The 17,215-nt window shown below is 39.4% G+C and overlaps 1 protein-coding gene across 9 annotated transcripts in view; it reads left to right on the forward strand.

Annotated features, from left to right (window-relative positions):
- Positions 1–17,215, forward strand: part of RCBTB2 (RCC1 and BTB domain containing protein 2) — a 42,838-nt gene that overhangs the window by 14,080 nt on the left and 11,543 nt on the right. For 7 of the 9 annotated variants that reach the window (XM_016165189.2, XM_016165192.2, XM_016165187.2 and 4 more), the window contains 9 exons: positions 1,672–1,827; positions 2,052–2,202; positions 4,400–4,566; positions 5,119–5,277; positions 5,418–5,525; positions 6,526–6,668; positions 13,275–13,465; positions 13,982–14,108; positions 15,824–15,963. In XM_016165189.2, coding sequence (XP_016020675.1) covers positions 1,672–1,827; positions 2,052–2,202; positions 4,400–4,566; positions 5,119–5,277; positions 5,418–5,525; positions 6,526–6,668; positions 13,275–13,465; positions 13,982–14,108; positions 15,824–15,963 — 1,342 coding nt within the window. Of the gene's footprint in view, positions 1–1,671; positions 1,828–2,051; positions 2,203–4,399; positions 4,567–5,118; positions 5,278–5,417; positions 5,526–6,525; positions 6,669–13,274; positions 13,466–13,958; positions 14,109–15,823; positions 15,964–17,215 lie in introns of those variants that run through there. The other 2 variants (XR_004953328.1, XM_036228592.1) reach the window with 2 other exon arrangements.

Raw genomic sequence — 17,215 nt, forward strand, 5'->3', positions numbered from 1 at the left:
GAGTACGTAAGTAAAAATATTTCCAGTATAGCAAATCAATAAAAGCTCTCTTTAAAATAGCTTTACAATGTCCACATTGAATGCTCTTATGGGAGTGCAGATGCTCATGATCTAAATGTGTGCTGTTATGAATTTACAGTCAGGCACTGTATAACGTCTCGGTCCATGATAGCCCACATATGTGATGGTGATCCCGTAAGATTATATTGGAGCTTAAACATTCCTATTACCTAGTGACACTATAATGTAGTGCAACACTTTACAGTTGCCTACAGTATTCAGTACATAACATGCTGTGCAGGCTTTTTTTTAGCCTAGAAACAATAGGTGGTACTGTATATCTTAGGGGTGTTGTAGGTTGTACCACCTAGCTTTGTGTATGTGCACTCTACGATGTTTGCATGGTGACAGAATTGCCCATTTCTCAGACTGTATCCCTGTCATTGAGCAGCACAACTGTAATTGTGTCCCCTTCCCCCAATTCATATGTTGAAATCCTACCCCTCCAAAGGTGATGGATTAAGAAGTGGGAGGTGCTTAAGTCATGAGGGTGAACCCTCATGAATGGGATTAATGTCTTTGTAAAAGGGCACCAGAGAGCCCCCCTTGTCCCTTCCACCATGGGAGGACACAGGTAGAAGGTGCGAGCAATGGGCTAGGAACGTGACTGTACTGTGTCTTGATCTTGGACTTCTCAGCTTCCAGAACTGTGAGAAATAAATTTGTTTATAAGCCACCCAGTCTGTGGTATTTTGTTACAGCCTGAACAGATGAGGTGCCCCACTACTTCGGAAGGTCGCCTTATTTGGAAATGAGGTGACTGCACACATAATTAGTTAAGATGGGCCCTAATCTAGTATGACTGGTGTCCTTACAAAAAAGGAAATTTGGACACAGAAACAGATACACATAGAGGGGAAGCTGACATGGGACAATGGGAGAAGATGGTCATCTAAAAGGCAAGGAGAGAGGCCTGAAATAGCACCTTACTCCACAACCCTCTGAAGGAGCCAAACTAGCTGATACTTTGACTTTTAGAACTGTGAAAAAACAAATTTCTACTCTTAAGCCACTCAGTTTGTGGTACTTTATTTCAGTAGCCCTAGCAAACTAATACACATACTTTCTAGGTGTTTTTTTCCTACCAATCTCCAAACTGGAGTAGAGGATGAGGGAAACCACTAACTGTTCAAAATTAGTCAGAACTGACACATCACCTGAAATTTCTGGATTGGTGGCACCTTTAGAATTGTTCTTTTCCAAGGACTTGTTTTGTTGAAACTGAGCAGATTAAAAAGCAATCCTGTCTCTCATGTTTTCCTGCTTCTACACCAGCCTAGTTTCCAGAGCTACATTTCAGACAAAGCCAACACTTAAAGTGATTGCTGGATATCCAGCTCTCCAAAGCTCAGCTATGGGCGATTCCTGCGTCCTTGAGGAATGTCGATAGGTGAGATCTGATTTTTTCAGGGCCTCTGGCTCATGGTTGCAGTGAGAGCAGTACTGAAGCAGTGGAGCTTGTAAAGGCAATTTCCACAGCTGTGAGAGGCCTTTCAAAAGTAGAATGAACTTGTTTCTCATAAAATCAGTGCTAGTTCTACAGAAGTGAAAGGGGCAAAGAAAATTTAATCTTTCAATTTATTGTCTCAATATGTATTTTTTCCTTTTCAGCCAGTACAGGCTACTGTGTCGTCTTTGAAGATGTTAGATGTGGGAAAGTGGCCAATTTTCTCCCTTTGTTCTGAGGAAGAACTGCAGTTAATTCGTCAGGCTTGTGTTTTTGGCAGTGCTGGCAATGAAGTTTTATACTCTACAGTGAATGATGAGGTAATTTTGAAAAAAAAAAATTCAGCCACTCCTATTTTTAGTAATGGATTTGCTAAACTGAAGACCCCGGGAGGGAGGGGGGAAGTGGGGGGAACTAAGGAATTAAGGTAAAAAAAAAAAGAGAGAGAAGATTCTTTTTTTTTATTATGTAATGAAGCAGTTTTGTTTGAAAGTTATGATGTCAGAAATAGAACTGTTTGAACTAACAGTGGTTTTTCCCACAGATTTTTGTGCTCGGCACAAACTGCTGTGGTTGTTTGGGATTAGGTGACATCCAGAGCACTATTGAACCTCGGAGACTGGAATCTTTGAGTGGCAAAAAAATAGCCTGCCTCAGCTATGGGAGTGGTCCACATGTTGTCCTTGCAACAACAGGTAACCTAGAAACACAGTGTCGAATTTTAGTCATTGTTTTATGTGTTGAGAAACAAAACTAGGACTACCCCTTAAGTTGAGAACATACTTTTTGATTGGGCAAGAGTTTTGGGCTCTACCCTTGACTATGCTTTAGACAACATAAAATGCGAACATATCTGAATGTCAGAGTCAGAAAATGTAGCAGATGGAATCTAGCCAATGGAATCTAGCAATTATTGGCACTTTAGAGGTAAGAATGACAATGCTTTAAATCCAGTAAACCCCTTTTGTTTTTACTCTATGAGTTAATTATTTTGTATTAGAACACTGAATTCAAGCTGGACTTTCTGAATTTGAGATTCCTGATCTGTGAACTGAAAGCCAGATTCCAAGTTCCCCTCTAACTTAGTATTCTGTGATTCTTACATTAAACACTGACCGATGGATATGGTTGGTATTAGTAATACAAGGAATTAAATATTCTCATGGCTCATGAATTCAGAATAAGACATTATAATTAAGACATACTTTAGAGTTTATTTTATTAGTATTCTTTGAAAATAACTTTTATAGTCTTTTGTATATTAATTTCACATTTAAAAAATAAGTTTTAGGGATTTTGGTTGCCAGTTATAGTGGGCTAGATTATTTAGGCCACTTCTTCACTGAAAGCAACTAAAAATTCTAGAAAAAAATATTAAAAAAATTTTTTTTTTTTTTTTAATCAAGGCATCAAAGCACTGACAAGGCAGAAAGGAATTACCAGATCAGGTTTGGGAGACAGTGAATTAAGAAGTTAGAGGAGAACTTGAGGCTAATTTTGCCTTAGAGACATCTATCTTCCTGTCCACTTAAATGGAGCAGTGGTCTGATGTCCTCATGAGGTGAAGGGGTCATAAGTCAAAGACCTCACACGTTTGGCTGGAACCACAAAGGGCTACATTCTCAAGGCAAGAATGGGTCAGTTCTTCCCTCTCTATGGGACTGAACTGAAGATTTTCTTGTCTCTGAACAAATCGGGAAGAAAAAAAAGAGAACCTCTCCTCGAGAGATTGTAACCATGGATTTATATTCCAATTCACATCAGACTGGGTGGTCTAAGAAATCTCAAGCCTTGAATTTATTCAAGAGGTAGCTCTTCAATAGAAGTTAGTGCAAATACTTCCTTTAGGAAGGCACCTTTATCATAGGTCTGAGGGAGTACAATGCCATTGAAAAATAATTATCCAATGGTGATTAGAAGCACATAGTCAAAGACAACCAGGTTCATAAGGAAACAGGCACCAAGATTGAAACTAGCAAAAAACAAAATAGCAAAAACTGACCATTAAATATAAGATATTAGAATTATCTGTGGGCAGAATTATAAGATGGCTATATTTATCATGTTCGAGGAAGTAAAAAATGAGCTTGGAGATACCTTCAGAGATCACAGAAGATTTGGAAAAAACCCAAATATACAATGTAATTGTTAAAATGAAAAACTTTGGACAAGTTTTACAGTAGTTTGGACGCAGCAAAAGAGAAAATAAACTGGAAGATAGAAGAAATTATCTGGAATGTAGCACAAAGAGATAATATGGTAGAAAATACAGATGAAATGAGTATATACCTTATTATTCCATTGTTTTCAAGTTCAAAAACAGAACAAACTAAATTCTGTTATTCAGGATTTATATGTGGGAGCTTTGGAGGTGTTCAAAGGTTATATTTCTTGACCTGAGTTGTAGCACATGGGTGTGTATGCTTTATAACTGTTTATAAAACTACATATATATTTTATGAACTTTTATGAATGTGTATTACACTGCACAATAAGTGATATAATGACAGAGATTTAAGAAAATAACTTGGTGATCATTTTATAGATAAGGAAAATAAGACCTGGAGAAGTTTAATCATCTTATGGTCTTTTGACTTTTAATCTGATGTGTTTTCTGTTACTCTTAGCAGCCTTTTTTCTGCTGTTTATTAAAAACCTATCTTCTAGCTATTATGATTGCATTTATTTAAATTTCATCTTGTTGCTTTGAGGTAGAATGAAGTTTATACTTTTCATGTGTATTTTTTTTACAGAACCAGTTTGATGGAATAGGGAGGTTAATTAGCTTTTGCACCTTAATTTTTAGTTTTCATTCGTAGAAGTGTGCAATATATATTTTCATATAATGAAGTAGATATTTTGAAAGCTGGTTATGTTTCTTTTTATTTTTAGAAGGAGAAGTCTTTACCTGGGGTCATAATGCTTATAGCCAGCTGGGCAATGGGACAACTAATCACGGTTTAGTGCCCTGTCATATCTCTACTAATTTGTCAAACAAACAAGTGATTGAAGTTGCCTGTGGGTCTTACCATTCTTTGGTGCTAACATCTGATGGAGAGGTGAGAATAGTCAGCATAAATCTAATCGGTTATTTTTCAGTAAGATTATATAGATTCCTATAGCAGACCTAGAAATATGATCATTCGATTAAGATAACTGCTGCTTTCATATAGTCAGTCTTATTGTTAGCAGTTCATAGTCATGGTGTTTATATTATGAAGTGTGCCTTTATGAAGTAAAGATTTCTAGTACTGTTAAATTTAAAAGGATGTATTGTTCCCTCTATATTGCTATACTCAAAGAGGTTATTTGCAGAAAGAAAAATCCCTACATGCTGGAAAATATGGCTAAGGCGAAGTAGATATTCTTATAAGTATTAAATGATATTTGGTAATAATTATTGCTTTTTGTGTAGATAACACCAATAACCTAATTTTATAAGTTAATGCATTTTGTAAGAATGAATTTTACTTCTCTGCCTGTGTTGTGACAGTTTATGGGTATCAATCACTTTGAGAGCAAAAATGAGATGCCATAAGTACACGTTAGTGTCCAATTGAGACACTTTATAAATTAGTGTGTTTCGTTAATTGATCTCTTCTTTCAAATAGGTATTTGCCTGGGGTTATAATAACTCCGGGCAGATAGGATCTGGATCCACAGCTAATCAGCCGATCCCTCGAAGAGTCACTGCCTGCTTACAGAATAAAGTAGTTGTGAACATAGCTTGTGGGCAAATGTGCTCAGTGGCAGTGGTAGACAATGGGGAGGTAAGAAGGTTATTTCATGTGTCGTTTATAAAAACTTGTTTGCCCTATCAATCAGTGTCTTGCCAACATGACATGTTTCTCACAAGAGAACTCGACTGCTTTTCGAATTTGGGGGCATTGTGTGTCACCTTTTCTCTCAGGTCTACGTCTGGGGCTACAATGGAAACGGGCAGCTCGGAATCGGCAGCAATGGCAACCAGTCAACCCCCTGCAGAATCGCAGCTTTGCAAGGCATTCGTGTCCAGCGGGTACGTTCGCTGTTGGTTTGCGTGTGCCTATTTTTAAGTCTTCACTAGGAAATAAAACAGTACTAAAAAGAGTTTTCTTAGCAGGATGAAAAGTTTAGCTGCTTGGATGTCTTTATTGCAGTAAAGGTTTAAGCTCTTTTCCCCTGAATTAAGCTATAGATGTTCATCAGAAAATTTATATTTCTAGGACACTCTCATACACAGTAACTGGAATATAAATTGTTACAAGGTTTTTCAAGGAAACTTTAGCAGTAGGTATCAAGAGCCTTAAGAATATTTATTCCCTTTGGTCTGTAATTCTACTCCATTCTAATGAACCAAAGAGAAAATCACAGAATTAGTGGAGAAGATATAGGAAAAGATATAGGAGAGAGAGAGGGAAAGAGAGAGAGAAAGAAATGGTAACTTTAGTAAATAATAGATGTATCATAATTTAAGTAAACAAAAAGTTAATTGGTAAATAAATTACACTAAATCTATGTGAATGGACATGATGTTTACAAAGGATTTTTAATGATATGGGCATAATACTATAGGTAATGTTAAGTAAGACACTTAACTGCTTATATAATATGATCACTTAAAAAAAACCTATCGGTGTATATTTCTATATGTATAAATAGAAAAATATCTTGATCTTGAGGTTAATTTTGTATGTATACTTTATTTTTTTCACACTGAACGTGTTTTACTATTATAATTTAAAAAGAAAATAATTCTTAAAAAAAAACCCTGTCTGTTTCTTATTTACTTCACACCACTTGTGCTCTGTGAGCCTAATGAATGCCATGGTGAAGCTGAACACAGGATTTAAGTCACTAAAGCACTCCTGCCCATCTTACTCTTAAGGCTCTGGAGGGTTATTGGTTACCCTGCTTAATGCTTGCCCCTCTGGGCAGGCTGCCTCTTCCCTTTTTTCATTTTTGATTCTTAACCTATCCTGTGAAAGCATGTTTCCTTCTGGTTGCAGGCCTGAATGGATTTGGTTTTTCTCTTTCAGGTTGCCTGTGGCTATGCACACACATTAGTATTAACAGATGAAGGCCAAGTGTATGTTTGGGGTGCGAATTCTTATGGCCAGTTGGGCACTGGCAATAAAAGTAACCAGACCTATCCTACTCCTGTCACTGTGGAAAAAGAAAGGTAATACGTGCATCTTCAAAATAACTTCGATGTTCTTTAGTGATTAAACAAAACGTAGACATAGTATAGAATTGTGGGGAATTTACTGCTAGTACTAGAATATTCTTTAATGAGAGAATTCATTTCTTTTTTAAATTGGTTTTTGAATTATTGGAGACTTTGACTGTATGTTAAATATTCTAGTTTCCCTTAGTCGTATTTCGTCTATACCTCCAATAGCTGCTCTGTATAAACAATGACTAAACCTCCAACAGCTATTTTATATTATTCTTCTCCCTCACAAATTACCTTCCCATCCCATCCTCATCGTTCTGTTTTACATTCTGAAGAGGAAGTTAATAACATTTTAGGTTTTGTCTTCTGTGGTTTGGGAAAATGAAAGTACCTAAGATGTAGTACAAAGCCGTTCACTTGGCTACTTATAAAATATGCCAGTTGTAAAGGATAGAGCTGTTTCATGACCTCAACAACCAAGCTGTCATTATGAGGAAGAATAAAATGGTTAGAAAATTGACTTAGTTTTGTGCTGTTGTTTGTAAAGTTGTGTTAAGTAATTAGCATATCCAAAATTTTTCCAATTTATCCTACTGTTTTTGAAGACTTTTTGAATTTCTGAAACGTGGCATTATCAACTGCCTTTTCACTCTTCATTTCTGAGACAGTAGTATGGAACAAGACATTTCATTCAGGATTATAATCTTTGTAGAAATTCATACTGCTATTTTCATTTTTATTTTACCTATTATTTTTTGTTATATCTGATTTAAAAATAAATATATGGATAAAATAGCTTGCATTTGTATGAAAATCTTTTGTATTTTTCTGTCGTAATATTTAATAGTGAAAAAAAGAACCAAATTGTCATTTTTCAATCCCCTTGATTTTCATTTGAGTGTTGTAAACCTAGCTAATTTTATTAAACCTATGTTAAATAGGTTTTAAAAAACTGTTTTTACTTCCCTCTACCCCAAATCTTAGAATAAGACCAGGACTCCTTAAGAACTGAGGAGGAAACATAAAGGAGGTCTCGAACTAGCGGACTTGCACTAAGTACCTGCAGCCACATCATTTGCATTTCTTTTTAAAGATAGTTCAGAACCACTCAGTAAAAAGAGAAGGGACAGTCTTGAGGCTTGGAATAATCTGAAAAATGCCTCAGGCTAGCAAATCCAGGGGTAGGGACATTTAGTATTTAGACAAAGCAACAAAATGTTAAAAGATCAAACCAAAGTAACATGGAAATAAAAACATTTATTCGTGTGGTACCTTACCATTTTATTGTGTTGCTACTCTTACTTAAACTTTATCTCATCTGTCCTTGGATTCACAGAATCTGCTACCATCTGGCACCAGCAGCTTGCCCTACATCGCACTGCTGGTCCCTGATAGTTCCAGAATAAGCAGCCCTGGTCTTCTGACAGGTGACAGGCGTGCAGGGACAGATGAATTGTAGGACAGCTTGGTGGGAGAAAGAGAGAGGCGGGGCATGGAAGTTATGTGAGTGCCAGGTTCCTTACCTGGAACTTTAGAGTTATCTATTGCTTTTCCATCTTTTAAAAAAAACTTTAAAAGTTTTAAAAAACTTCTTACTTTTTTCAATTTTTGAATTACAACCATGAAACACACACATGCAATCTCTGTTGTCCATATAAACATTATTTGGGCTATAAATATTGTGGATGAATGTTTTGAATGAGATATTCCTGCTTTTCTCAGTTTTCCATGCTTGAATTTCATGTGGTAATATCTGAGCTTGCAGGATCCTGATCACAGGAATATTGAAAGGGAGGAATTAATAAAGTCTGCTGGGACTTGTTCTGTACCCACCCACCCTTTTCAATGACTGGAAATTTGCAACTATGTTATGACTTATCTCTCAGGAACTTACTTCTAACTCTTTTAGGGCCCATTACAGGAAAGCTTGACTGGTTAGAAACAACAGGATTAAATTTGGGGTGGGGTGGGTTGGCAGGCCTTAGTTACCTGTTCACAGAAGTGGAAAGTAAAAATTTGTCTAATTGGATTCTTTGCTAAACAACAAACCAAGGAAAACCTTTAAAAGTTTTCCCACAGAGGTATACTTATGATGAAGAATGTTAACATGTACCAGCAATTTATGTTCACATCAAAGTAATTTTAATAATTAAAATGATTCTCTTCCCTCTAGCCCCATCATTCCCAAACTTTTTGAAGTTTCAATAGTTTGGTTCACCAGCATATGTGTCTTTGTTCTTAAAGTTTCATAAAAGCATATTTGAAGTTAAATTGTTTTATCACTAACTTTGCCTTGCATTTCTATAATTTTGTGTCTTCTGGAGGTAACTGGTAATATGTTGGCCTCTTACAAAACCAGGACTGGGAATCGCTGCTCTGAATCTTTTTATTATCACTATTTATTCTTCCATATTCTTTTCCTTCACAAATTACCTTTTTTTTCCCTCTTTGTTTTCTGTTTTATATATTTTCTCATTCTGCTTTTTAATTTCTACTGCTTCACAGCCAATAAGCTATGCAGTTATTGTAGATCATTTTGTTGAGGTTACACAAAACCTATTTATTATAAAAATGTAGGGATTATTTTCATTAAGAATGGATACAAAATAAAATGTGAAATATGCCAGACATCCTGACAGTAAAAGTTAGGCCAGATTATTGTCATAGCCTGTTGCATATAAGGCTGGCAAAACTGACCTTCAAAATTTGTGTGTTGGTATGAACCAGATATAAGAACACATGACCTTAGGCAAAGGCAGTGTGGCTTGGCTATGGCTTTGGTCCCAAGCCTAGACCTGAAGGTTCCCTCTAAACTTCCTCCACTCTTGTTCCTGTAGCAGGTGCTATGGTCAGTCAAGCCTGTACCCAACCCCAGACTTCACATGTGGTGCTAGGCGTTCCAGGTGAATGTCACGAGGTCATACTTAGCAAAAGCCAGGTCCACAGCCTTCTGCATCTTAATCTCTCAGCTGTGTCTGGACCAGCCATTCTCTGGGAAGCAATGTCCCTGCCTCCTCTAATGGCAAAGGCGTCTTCCCTTTCATGGAGGCTAATAATAAATATTTCATAAGTCAATGTAGGAATTGAATTATTTTGATTTTCAGATAGTGGGTAGTTTAGCATAGATGGACACTGTTGCGTTCCAATCGGTTAACATTTTTCACTGAACATTATCAGGGGAGAGGAAGGCCATCTGGCATTTTAAGTGGTTTTCCACAATACACACGAGTTATTCAAAAAATCTGAAAGTCTTCGCCTAGTAAGTCATTGTGGAAGTCATTAAATATGTTGAGAACAGGCAGTTAATTATTGTTTATCTAAACAGTGTTGGGCTATTCTAACCTTTCCTCCTCTCAGATAATAGTATATTGCTTTATAACTAAAGTGTTAAAATGTAGAAGGCCTTTTTCTTTTGTTAACTGTATAGATATCTGTAGGTTGAGCCCCCGACCCGCTGTCAGACTGGCACTGCCCCCGCTCCCTCCACTTTGCCAGTTTGTCATTTTCTTAGGCTCATAGTCTGGGGCCATCTTTGACAATTCTTCTTCTCATTCTCACCCCTTTGCTTCCTTGGCACCATGGCTTGGGCTTGACATCTGCGCACCCATCATCCTTCCCCAGCTCACCTTCTGGGCTATTCTTTCTCTCCCTTTCAGTCAACCTTGCACAGTGTTGCTAGAGCAATCTAAGGACGCAATTTTCATCACATCTTTGGCCCTGTGTATGAAGCTGTTTCCCATTTGTCTATCACATCGGGTCAAATCTAAGCCCTTCAGCCTTGGATTTAAGACTGACAGCACTGTTCCTAGCAAAGCCGTCTGCTCCTTGCTCCCAATGCTGCCCGTCTGTTCCGGTAGGTCCTCTTAACATGGCGCCTTCATCAGTCTTCTCGCCCTGCACATTTGTGCATGTCTCTCTCTCTGCCTCGTGTGCTCTTACTGATCCAAAGCGCATGTGACCCAGCTGAATTCCCTTTTACTTAAATACTCCCTGAAGAGGCCCAGGTGTTTTCCCTTACTACGGCACTTGTAGTTGGTGCTACACTGTGGTGTTATCAGGGAATTGTTTGCAGTCTCACGGATATGCCACTTCTTCCTTCAGCTGAATCATGAGCAGCTCCAGCCAGGCCCCATAGTTCCTGCAGCAGCTGCTAAACGCTTTCAGTCATGGGAAGAAACTGGTTTTGAATGTTCACTGTGCTTATTTTACTGAACATTATCACAGACCTGTGAGATGATTGCTATCTTGCACCACTTCCTCCACTTTTTTAAGATGATGAAATGGATTATAAGAGTTGAAGTAACTTGGTGTCTACAGGCTACTGTCTAACTCCCAGCTCATGTCCTGCCTACTACACCAAGCCATCTAAAATGAATTGTGTTGCTAACCTCACATGCGGGTGTAGCACATGAGGGTAGATGATAACAGTAGATGCACTTTTCTTTGAATAAATGTATGTGTTCTATTTCTTGCTCCCCTTTTCTTTATTTGTTGCAAAGGCTATGCTTATTGAGAAGCCAAATAGTATTTACCATTTTCCCCAAGGGGGGAAAGGTTCTTTTGTAAAGCTCTGTATTAGAGATTTGAGCCAATTTGACTGACTTAACCATGCAAACAGGAAAGGTCTTACTAATCTGAATTGGTCGTTTGAAATATACAGCCTCTACATAAGGGAGGCTTTGGCACTTAAATGTTGAGTAGAAGTAATAATATTAAGAAACCTCTACTGTTAGGCTATCATTTATACACCAGATATTGTGCTCGGTGCTTCACATTTTTTCATTTATTTCTCACATACTGGCCTTACAGTGTGATGAACTGAGATGCCTAGAGGCTCAGGGACATTCCCGCAGTCACACAGGCTTATGGTGGAGCTGGGATTCACACTGGAACATCATAGCCTCTTCCTCCAGTACTCTTGGGTTGTTTTCAAGAGCCGAGAGCTGTCCTGTAATAAATCAGTGTAATTGCTTGGGCTGCATGTGAAAGCGGTGTGTCTCAGGTTTCTGAGGCAAGCCGCCACAGCAGGCTCCAGGTTGTACGGTGACCATCCTCCCTCCTTGATTGGGAAACATAGTTAAGGACGCAGTGGAGGACTCTCTCCACCCTTCAGCTGCTAGCCTTGGTCAGTGGTGTCCTACCCTGCCCTCAGTTGCCGTTTTGTTGAGTCTTTACCAATTAGTTAATGAAATGATCTACAAATTGTATTTAGTAAGACACTATACTGGCTGCTTAGGGAGAAAGAAAGAATGCAGTTCTTCAGCCTGCCTGGAACTGGTAATCTAAGCAAAGAGGTAAGAGGACATCTACACCTGAAAAGATAACAGGGTTAGGCTGGAGTGGCACGGACAAGAAGGTCCTGCAAGAGCTTAGGTGAGCAAGAGACCTCTTACCTTGGGGCTGTTTGAACTGGGTCTTAAAAGATGGGTAGCATTTCTAAGACAGGGAGAAAGGAAAAAACATTCCTGAATAAAGAGTTTTTGAATAAAGGCATTGTGGGGCAGTGAGTGAGTACGTCTGTTTGTTGCACCTTAGGGAGGGGGGGCAAAAGTGATTTGAAAGGAGGGTGGGCATGTGTGGAAGCCAAATTATGGAAGGCCGTAATGTCACATATTTGGAATTTATCTCGTGGGAAGTACTAATAAGAATGGTGTTTCAAGACGATTATTAATCTGTCAGCATTGTGCAGCTTGGGTCAGAGGAGAGAGATCTAAGAGAGACCTGGGAGGCTGTTACATTGGTTCACACGTGGTGGGTGTATCTGACCTAGCGTGGTGGCTGATGGGAGAATTTACAAAGAATCTGTTATTTGTCAACTGGGTAATCTGAAGAAAGTGGTAAGTGAGGAGGGAGAAGTCAAAGATGATTCTGAAGTTCTGAGCCTCAGTCTCCAGGGATGCTGGCACCATTGCCTGCTGTGACAAGGTCAAGACGGCAATTTCACGTGGGGTAAAGTAGGGTACTGCCTTCTTTGACTCTGTGTGGTAGCTTATTCTTAGAGCAAAGTCATCATTTCCAAATCAACACAACTGTGTTTTCTATTCGGAAGTGTTTTGAGAATTATCTCCTTGGCAATCATGCACTTACTCCACTAGGGCCTAACATGTGTTGACTCTAAAAAACTGTACTGCTGGGCTTCAGATGACACAATCCAGTGACTTAGAACTACTGGATTTATGTTTTCAGTGTGAGGTAAGGTGACTTGTAGCATGCTCCATTTAACCTTAAAATTGGTGAAGTTTTGATGAAAATATTTATTGACGCTGGGTCAAGATAGCCAGTCTTAATTATCTACTTTAGTCAGAGATATTTTAAGGAAAAAAATTATATCCCTTTTTTCTCTTTTGGTCTTTACTCTCTTGAATTGTACTTGAGTTTCAAAATGGGATGGTACATATTTTCATAGGGCTACTGTTGAGAAGTGGTAATAAGATCTTCATGAGTTATGTGTGTCGAAGTATAGCTTCAATGTAAATACCTGTATATTGCCTGAAAATTTAGATTAGGTGTGTTAAGTCTTGTTTTGTTTTTTAAGTCACTTAAACCTAAGGGAAGGAGGGATAGACTCATTTCTTCTCCTGTTTACTGTTTACTTGGTGTTTGTGAATTTAGAATTATAGAGATCGCAGCCTGCCACTCTGCCCACACATCTGCCGCCAAGACCCAGGGCGGGCACGTGTACATGTGGGGCCAGTGCCGGGGCCAGTCGGTGATCCTGCCTCACCTCACCCACTTCTCCTGCACCGATGACGTGTTCGCCTGCTTTGCCACGCCCGCCGTCTCGTGGCGCCTCCTCTCTGTGGGTGAGCTGATCACTGTCCATTTGGATGATGGCTTAAAAACTAGGACAAGAACTCTTTGCTTTTATTTTGACATGACTTTGTTAATTGCAGTATCATGTAATTTATTTACCTCTAGGGTTCCTGTGAAAAGGAACTAATGTGATTGATTCATTTTTCTTGAAAGTATCATACAAAAACACTACATGCTGAATTAAATTTTTTGACTGCTTTTTAACTTGACTGGGAAACTATATCTTCTTTTAGCTAGTATATGTACTCGAATAATCAAAAATTGCATTTAGTGAGGTGGTTTTGGACTTCTTACTTGTTTTGCCAAATTTACAGGTAGATGTGAGGTTCTGATCCTTAATGATTACAGAGATGTGAACCTGTATGTAGGGAAAAAAGCATCACTCGGTTGGTCAGTTATTTCAGAGAACTGGTGTTTTCATCCATGTCAGTTGGGCAGTGCTGTACTGTAGCCTGCATTTTCATTGTCTGTGGTTCACTCTAGAAACGCTGGTGTTTCTCTCTCAGAACCGGACGACCACCTCACAGTGGCTGAGTCACTGAAGAGGGAATTTGACAACCCCAACACCGCAGACCTGAAGTTTCTGGTGGATGGAAAGTACATTTATGCACACAAAGTCCTTCTCAAAATTAGGTAAAGAATCATTTATTTTAAGAATCGAAACAAATACATTTGTTATTTGCTAATCCCACAAACCATGCTAGGCACTTAAGTACATATGAAAAAACTGAAGGCAGGTTCTGCCCTTAATGAACTTACAGTACAGTCAAGGAAAGCACATCATACATGAAACAAAAAATAACAGAGGCTGGATGCAACGAGTGCCAGAGCTGAGGCTCAGGGCATACGCACAGTAGGCTTCCTTAGAGGACTTTGCAGATGGTCTGCCCACCTCAATGTCAGGGAGCAGCCAGCCACCCGGGGGACTGAGAGTGTCCTGGGCTTTTAGCACTGTGTGGGCTAAATTCCTAAGCTAGATGCTGGGCTCAGCTCTGAGCGTAGCTCTCAGTTGGCTGTGAGGCACTGAACTTAGAGGTTTGGAAAAAGAGAAGATAAGGCTTTTCCAGAGCAACAAGGTCTGGGGTAAAGCTAACACAGATTTTTAAAAAATTGAATTTATTTATGTATTTTTGAGCAATTAGCTCCCTCCATTTAAAGTGTATATTTTAGCAGCTGTGATATAGGAATACACCTGTGAAAACATTGCCCCAAGACACAGAACATTTATGTCACCCCTCAAAGAGCTTTCCTGCTCGAGCCCTGGGTCAAGCATTGCTCTTCTTTCTGTCACTATAGATTAGCTAGCATTGTCTAGAAGTTTATATATATGGAATTATGCGGCACATATTCTTCTATGCCTGGCTTCTTTATCATAATAATTTTTGAAAATCATCATGTTCTGTAACATATTTAAATCCTACTGCAACAAATCACAAACTCAGTATAGCTTTTTAATTTCAAGTTCACCTCTTGGTAATGTCAGGCTGTGCAACATTTGTTCACCCTTACTACTTAGCCAATAAAACTACATAAAGGATGTGTGTGTGTGTGTCCGTTTGTTAGGGCTGCTGTAACAAAGTGCTACAACTGCTTGAACAACAGAAATTTATTCTCTCACAGTTCTGGAGGCTACAAGTCCAAGATCAAGGTATCAGCAGGATGAGGTCTTTCTGAGGACTGTGAAAAAGAATCTGGCCCACGAGTCTCCTTGCTTCTGGTGGTTTGCTGGCAATCTTTGGCATTCCATGTGTTGTGGCCACATAACTGCAGTCTTCACAGGGTGCTCTCCCTGTGTGCAAGTCTGTGTCCAAATCCCTTTTTTATAAGGGCACCAGTCATGCTGGATTAGAGTCTACCCTAATGACCTCATTTTAACTTGGTTGCATCTTTTCTCCTAATACTGTTATATTCTAAGGTTAGGGCTTCAATATATGAGGAATTGTGGGAGACAATGCAACCCATAAGAGGAAGTGAAGAAACAAAACTACTCAGAGGTTATAAAAACAAGCCCACTTGACTTCCGTAAATGCTATTCAGTGGACGTGGTGTGGGAACTATGCCAGGGAGGCCGCGCTGTTCACCCAGAGTGGCCACAGAGGCAGCTCCACCACAGCAAGTGTTTATTTGCAGCCTTGTTGAGTTAATGGTTATTTGAAAACTGGCCATAGAAGAGGAAGTGAGAGGCCAGGGAAAGGAGATGAGGTATGCAACTTGGAGAGTGTCGTGTGGGCTGCAGTTCTTCCGTCTCCTTGTTAGCCTTTCCCCCTTTGAGCCCCATGGGGACGTGCTCCTTACGGCTGTCCACTCTTGCCCAGAAGCCAGGACCTGACATGCTTTTCTTCTTGCAGGTGTGAGCATTTTCGTTCTTCGTTGGAAGATAGTGAGGACGATATTGTAGAAATGAGTGAATTTTCATATCCTGTTTACCGAGCCTTCCTGGAATACCTGTACACAGACAGCATCAGCCTTTCCCCTGAGGAGGCAGTGGGTAATTGCCACCAGACTTTACCAAGAGATAGGCAAAATGCTGAGTAGCTTGGTGTGGTGGTTTCTGGGGAGCCTGAATGATTAGGGCTGTGAGAGCAGTCATAGGAATTCTCTTTCTGTGTGTTGAACCAAACTCCTTGTTACTGCTTCATACAAAGGTTGCCTAGATAAATAAGAGATAGAGGAATTCTCAAACCATTACCAGTGTGGAGCGGGTGCTGTCCTTTCTTGATACTATATGTAAGTATTGTATATAACTTTTAGCTACTACACCTGCTGCTCTGAAGATATTTGCATTACAAAAAAAGACAAAATGCACATAATAAGCCCTACTGGTTTCCCTAACCGCCAATTTCCCTCCCAGACAGCTTTGGGACAGATCACTGTGGTCTGGTGGATTCTGTCCTGAGTAGAGTTGGAGGCATTCACTGCACCTCAGGCTTGCCAACAGTGAAAAAGAAACATGGGGCGTCAAGTGGGTACAAAATAAAAACATTAAATTTCAGTTTACAACTGTCAGCAATATTGTTGGCCAGTGTACAAAGAAATTAAGGAATTACTTCTATAAAGCACTAAAGATCTCAACCCCCAAATTCTTAAGTTAAACATTCATTTTACATGTAGAAACCAAAATCACTTTTTCCCAGAGCAGTATTTAATTTTACTCAGGTAAACAAAAGCCTGACTTGTAAGGTTTGATAGTTCCCTTCCTTTCTCTCACAGTCCTTTAGTGCCCAGGCCCACTGAGTGCTGTGGCTCCTGTCTGTCTGTGAGGAGACAGAGTGAGGCTCTGCCTCTTTGGAGCTTGTATTCACATGAGGGAAAGCAACCCTGAAGAGAGAAATACAAGTGTTTAGTCAGGAGGGGTAGGGAGGCCCCCATCGAGAGGTGCACTGGGCAGAGACTTAGGGAAGCAGGAGGGAGCAAGCCATGCAGGTACCCAGGAAGAGCTCTCTATGCTTGGGAAATAGGGCAAAGGTCTGAGACGGGAACAGATTTAGCATGTGGAGAAAGAAGAGGCCAGGGTGGTTGTAGTGGACTGAGCAAGACTGGTAGTGGCAGGAATTGAAGTCAGAGCTGGGCAAGATCATGCATAACCTTGAAGGCCATGATGAAGAACTTGAGTTTTATTATTGGTGTGAGGGAAAGCCTTGAAAGATTTTGAGCATAAAGGTTGTGTTATTTAGATTTGCTTTAACTCTAGTAGTAAAATGAAAAAAAGTGGCTTAAACAAGACAGTTTCCTTCTCTCTC

This window comes from Rousettus aegyptiacus, unplaced genomic scaffold, assembly GCF_014176215.1.
Source record: "Rousettus aegyptiacus isolate mRouAeg1 unplaced genomic scaffold, mRouAeg1.p scaffold_m13_p_11, whole genome shotgun sequence".
In the NCBI taxonomy this organism is placed as follows: Eukaryota; Metazoa; Chordata; class Mammalia; order Chiroptera; family Pteropodidae; genus Rousettus; species Rousettus aegyptiacus.